This window comes from Pezoporus occidentalis, unplaced genomic scaffold, assembly GCF_034315485.1.
Source record: "Pezoporus occidentalis ecotype Australia unplaced genomic scaffold, CSIRO_AGI_Poc_V1 ctg19, whole genome shotgun sequence".
Lineage (NCBI taxonomy): Eukaryota > Metazoa > Chordata > Aves > Psittaciformes > Psittacidae > Pezoporus > Pezoporus occidentalis.
The window spans coordinates 2,265,801-2,271,877 of record NW_026913748.1 but is presented as its reverse complement, the minus strand read 5'-3'; the positions used below and the strand labels follow the sequence as shown (position 1 = coordinate 2,271,877).

At 44.2% G+C, this 6,077-nt stretch overlaps 1 protein-coding gene across 1 annotated transcript in view; it reads right to left on the bottom strand.

Annotated features, from left to right (window-relative positions):
* Positions 1–2,852: 2,852 nt before the first annotated feature.
* Positions 2,853–6,077, bottom strand: part of ATP6V0A4 (ATPase H+ transporting V0 subunit a4) — a 28,939-nt gene continuing 25,714 nt past the window's right edge. Inside the window, exons 20-21 of the mRNA XM_062616402.1 lie at positions 4,374–4,545; positions 2,853–3,280 (exon numbers count right to left, since the gene is read on the bottom strand). Of these exons, the coding sequence (XP_062472386.1) occupies positions 3,187–3,280; positions 4,374–4,545 (266 nt within the window). The 3' untranslated portion in view covers positions 2,853–3,186. The remainder of the gene's footprint in view (positions 3,281–4,373; positions 4,546–6,077) is intronic.

The window sequence follows — 6,077 nt, the reverse complement described above, 5'->3', positions numbered from 1 at the left end:
GAACAAAGAAATACTCTATTACATTTTTTTAACCACCTCATGATATTTTAGTTACCTGTTAGGAAAATGCAAAGACTGATCAGAGTACAACATGAAAGGAAATATCTGCCTGTGTGAAAGCTCCAGGAGAAACAAAAAAATGAGGCTGAGAAGAATGGTCTCCATGCTGGCCGTAGACAGGATGAAGAGCTTTCATATGAGTAAACACTGAGGAAAGCACTATTTGCAGCAGCAGCTAGAGGCTGGGATCCAAGAAACAGTTGACTCCTGAAGTTTATGTGAGCTCAGTCCAAAAGCCAGTTCATCATCAACAGTCCAGAGGACCTACGAGACTGGACAGGAATCTGATACCTGGCTTTCCTGATCCTTCACATCACTAAAGTTGTCCTGGCAGGAGCGCTTGGCCACACACGGCAATGGCTCTCATGAGAAGGAATAAAAACTCCAGGAGAGAATGAGTGTGAATGACTGACACCAGTTTGATTGACTTTGTTACCCCTTTCCCTTCCTACATGGTCATTCACTGAGGCTTTTTATATAATTTCCTATAAAATAATATAACTCATGTCACCAGCTTTCAAAACCAAAACACATTCCTAGCAATGGGATGAGCTTTGGATCCAGAAGCACCCATTCCTTCCTAGGTACTGATCCCAAGTCCACACTAGAGGAGCACACTGAAGAGTTCCCAGTCAGGTAATTACAAGTCACACCTCCTCTAGCAATGGGTAAAGTTCAGATAAAGACATGTGGGTGTTGTACCAAGGTCTACTAGTCTGTAACAGTGGCCTCTGCTGGATCTGACCACATCTGGTGGCCACATTCACAGAACCAGCTAGCAAACATGGTTCCATTCAGTTTAGTAGGTGTGCAGGGGAATGGGTTGCCAATGTTCTACTCCAAAATTCCCTCTGTCTTCTGCAGCAAAACCTTTTAAAAACAAGTTGCTCTTTGGAACATTTGTGGGGTTTTAAAGAAGCCTTAAAAACAACCCAGATGAAAGCCAGGGCTCTCCTCAAAGTGTGTAAGAACAACCTGGCCTCCCAGCAGTATTTCATCTGAATGCTCCCTGATGATAAGTGGACTTGGTCCTCTTGTGGAGTGGGGAAGTGCCATCTTCATATCATGAATGCTCAAGTGAGCCACAGGCTCTGCTGCATAACTCAGTTGCACACAGAAAGGGAGAACAGAATACAGAATTAAGCCGAATGTTTGAATCACTGCTCGGTGCAGTAAACAACAGAGCATCTTGTCACCTGCACTATTCACAGGATAACTTTGTTTTTCCTGCTTAAAATGTACACCTCAGACAAAAAGCAAAAGACCAAGAAGCTCTAAAAGGAACAGATATTCTGTTTCAGGTAAACACCTTCTCAGTTTCATTGTAATCACATGGCTGGGTGCAATGAAGATAAAATATGTGTTTGCGCAGAAAATCCGTCCACTGTTTCATAAAGCAAACTGTTTTCTCTGTGTTTAGTAATGCATCAAACTAGTTTGACCTTTCTTGCTTCATGACAGCTTTTCTTCTGAATAGGAATAAACAGAACAGGCTGGAAGAAAGAAACAAAGCTGATGTGCATGCACTGAGCCACTGTAAAACCAACTGCATTCACGTTCATGTGGTTTTTGTTACTGTAGGTTATCCATGCCCCAAGAACCGGTGACATGAGGCCATGCATGGGTCATAGGTACACTCCTGTGCCCACTTCTCAGCTCCACTGCTGTTTCAAACCCAAGCTGTTGTTAGAAAGGAAAAAGGCTCATGGGTCTGTTGGTAACCAGTGCCCGATACCAGTATGGCTTCTTGAGACCACAAAAGTAGAACAACTGCCTTGCCTGGGGCAATGTAACAGGAAGGTAGCTCTCAAGCCTGACTTCTGCAGACAAGCACGACCCTTGATGACTGCTGCACTGCGTGTCCTGCTGGCAACACCTCCAGGTGGGTTTCTTTGGCGGAGATGGATATCAGGGCTGTGAGGTTTGAAAATAAATCTTGTCTGGTCACACCCCATGGAAGGGAGCACTGTCACCTCCCAAATCCATTTGCTGTGTTGGAATTTTATATCTTCTGTGGTTAATAAAAAATAGTGTTATATTGGAACAGGTTGCTCAGAGAAGCTGTGGCTGCCCCATCCCTGGCAGCATTCAAGGCCAGGTTGGGTGGGGCTGTGAGCAACCTGGTCTAGTGGAAGGTGTCCCTTGCTATGGCAGGGGGGTGGAGTCAGATGATTTTAAAGTCCCTTCCAACCCAAACCATTGTATGATTCCATGATTAACACTATTCAGTTTTAAAGATTAGTAATTCATGAATATTTAGGAAGTTCACAGTACATCAACACTTCAAATTATTCTCAACTGTTTTGATTCCTCTCTTCTTTCTGTTCATTAGGTATTAGCATTTCTATGGTCTGCTTTAACATTCCCAACTTGAAAAATAGAGCACATGGGGAGCTATCTTAAGTCTCCAGTGAGAAACAAGTCAATAGAGATAAATAAATCGGCTGCCAATGTGGAAACTGGCACTCTCTTTTGTTTACACAGCTCAAAACTAACACTTTTGTTAAGTGATAACGTGTGCAAACTTCTATAATCCAGTGCTGTCAAGCCCCGGAGCAAATCACATAAAAAGAGGGTTGTTGTACTAAAGCATAGAGAAAATTGCAAGCCTGCAATATGATCTGTCTTCGAGCTGGTTTGCACTGTGTGCTAAATGAAAGGCTGCAATCTTATAAGGGACTTAATTGTGTCATATGATCAACCACAGCTTGAAGCAACAGCCAAAACATATTTTCCTCTGAAAGAAATATGCTACAAAGGCAAGGCAGCAAATGGAGCAAAACACACGCAAGTTGATTATTAATAACCAATTTAATTCAAAAGCTGCATCTCCTTTTTCCAACCAAGCAGTAGGCAGCTGATCTGATCAAATGCTGAGGACCAGGTACTTGGCAAAGACAGCAGTGGAGATACTTAGCCAAGGGCTCAGCCATCCTGGCTGAGGTAGTTCACCTCTCAGCTGCTACAGCAGTATATGTAAATGTAGCTAGGACATTTTCATCTACAGCTGGTCTTCTTTCAAGGGGCACATACCATTCTGTTTCATCCCATATACTGTATCCCGTGGGTGAGCTACCACAAGAAAATAGAGCCTGGTCTGAGAAGCAAAGCAGCAATGCACTGGATTCACTCTTCTGTGGTGCCACTGATGATGTACTTGAAGGAGAATGGAGAAAATTTGTACCCGGCTCCCACGTAGAACTTGTTCTGGAACTCCACCCTGGGGAAGAGCAGAGCAGGATGTCAGTGTGGTCCATAGGTAATGACCTACCTTCAGCTGAGAGGCTGCAATGTAATACCCATGGGAAAAGGGAGATCACGAGAGACAGTGATCTCCGAGCCAGGAACATAGGCTCCTCCGGAGCCAGCAATGGGACTTAGGTAGCCCAGGGAGCAACCCAGCATGCATCAACTTTGACTCTTCATCACTCAGCCTGAAAATGTTCTTTGTGAGGCCAGTCTTCTGGACCTTGCCTGCCCTCTGAACTGCTTTTAGCAGCTCTGAGAACTGGAATCACTGCCTGCTGGTTGTACACACTGGTGGGAGACAGACATCTCCCCCTGCACAGTGACAAACAACTGCAACACAATTCACAGTGTTTGTGGTTTGTGATGGGATGTTATGTGGTGAAAAAGGCCATAGCTTGGGTGTTCAGGCATGATGACAAGTTATGGTGCTGATGAAGAGTGACTTGTTACATTGGTCTTGCTTTACATACTAGTCTGATGGTGTGCCACACTGCTGTCCTTCTCTGGACTAACATCTAGTTAAGGCAGACACAAACTAACTTGAAACTGGTTTGCCACAAAGCCAAAACAGGCTGGAGCTCAACCTGGGCTAATGGCACAAGTGCTGACCCAGGTTTACAGCTGGTTTTGCAGCCCCATCTGATCTCTTGCTGCCGTAGGTAGTCCCCAGCTGTCTTGTTTGATAGTAACCCTTGGTGGAATACACAGCCAGTGGTGCAGCTGTGGTACTTTCAGACCTTATCACGCAGGTCAAGGTGTCCTCAGTGTCTCTGCATGTTTACCAGGGCAGAAATGCAGGTTGTCATTTACCACATGTGCCCATAGCCACCACAGGCTCAGGAGAACAGGCAGGCTGCTCTAGGGAGCAGCTCAGAAATGAAGCAGGGACTTTGGATCTCCCTTTGGAGAATTCTCCCTTGCTTCATTTGCCAAAGGGGACTGATGTCCTAATGCTCAGATACACACAGCACGTCTAACACTGGCCAGTATGGCCACCTGTCTCCACAGCCTGGTCCCTCCTGAAGACTGCTCCAAGAAAAGCTCTAGAAGACCTCACCACCTACCAGTGCAGACGCAAGGCATGCAGAAAGGCTGAGAGCCCCTCCATGATCAGCAGGATGGCTACCGTCAGCACTGCAAATGCTGCAAAGGTGATGAAGATGATGATAATGCCAGCCCAGCTGCTGCTGCTTAACCCGCTGTGCATCACCATGGTCCAAAGGACCTCTGACAGTTCTGTAAAAGGAAGTAAAGGGAAAACAGTGCTGAGCAACAGCTGTGGACACACAGAGCATACAGTCTGGAAGCTCACCCATGTTTCCCAGTTAGATGAGCTGGCCTAGGATAAAATGTACATGACAGTAACCATGTATGGCCACCCTGCCTCTCCATGATTAGTGGGGAAGTAAAGTGGATGCAGATTGTTTTCCATTGTTCATCTTCACTGTGTTGGAAGCTGATGGTGCTGTTTTGGCTTGGCTTTGCAGCACAAGTTTATGCAAGCACACTACCAAGACTGCTATTGCCCTGGCATGATACAGTCACCAGTTTCATTTACACCTCTTTAACATGGCAAATAGATAGCAGTATGTGGAATCTTCTAAGACTGCATGCTGCTAAATCCCAGTGACCAATTGATATAGTCAATACATGTGTAGATTAGGTTACAAACTGTACTGATTGATGCTAGCTAAATCCCACAGGAAACACTTAATTCCCATTTGTTCTCCAAGCCACCTCTCTTAGGTGCCATGGAGAAGCTGTGGTGGAAAACAAAAGGTAACTGGTTGATCACACACAAGGTAAGGCATATTAGTGTTTAGATTGCTTGCATGCAAAAATCTTAAAGATTTTTTTTTTCCTGCACAGATTAATATCAACCTGTATATATGTGTGTCTATATATATATATACACACATATATGTGTATATACATATACATACACTGGTATATCTGATGTGTCCTGTCAGCTCAATAACATATTCCTAACTTAGCCAACCCAGTCACTCAGGATAGATTCATGGCTGAGCATTCCTCCTCTCGTGATGCAAAGCAAGGACTTAGCTCAGCTCTTCTCTATCCAGATGCTCCAGCCACCAGTTCAGCCTTCCATTTTGCCAGTCATTGGTCCTTAAGCCATATTCAGATTCAACGACCTGTTACTTTAGGTGACAACAGATGCAAAGGATCCCTTGCAACCTCTGCCCTCAGGAAAAAAACTGTCTATGCCAATTTGTAAGGCTGGAAAGAACGTGGTGGTTTTCCAGGCAGAATTCTGACATAACACATAGGACTGCCCTTAGCTAATCCTCTTAGTTGGTTTATTTTATTTTACTTAGACACCTGTTGTCCATGTAAAGCTAATGTGGATCAGCTTCTACTTGACTCCTACTAAGCTTATTTCTGTGCCTGGAATTATAGTTCATCCCTGTCAATCTGTGATATGCCCCTTGTGTTTTTTTTGTTTAGCATGTGCCCAGTTCTTTAGGGCAGGCATAATTCCTACCCAGAGGCAGTACAGCAGTATTAACAAAAAACATTACAGAAAAATTAGGGTCATTGAAAATCCAAAGTTCCAGCCTGAGGCAATATCTAGTATTTGAACATGATTTGTTTTTATCCTAAATCAAGACAAAACACATTGAAATGCTGTACATTTCTTATGGATTGTGACGTTCTAGTAAATGCTGCTGGGAAAAATCCCAGTGAAAATGAAAAATTCCAGGAGCTCCAGAAGCAAAATTTTTCTGATTTGCTGAACCCACTCC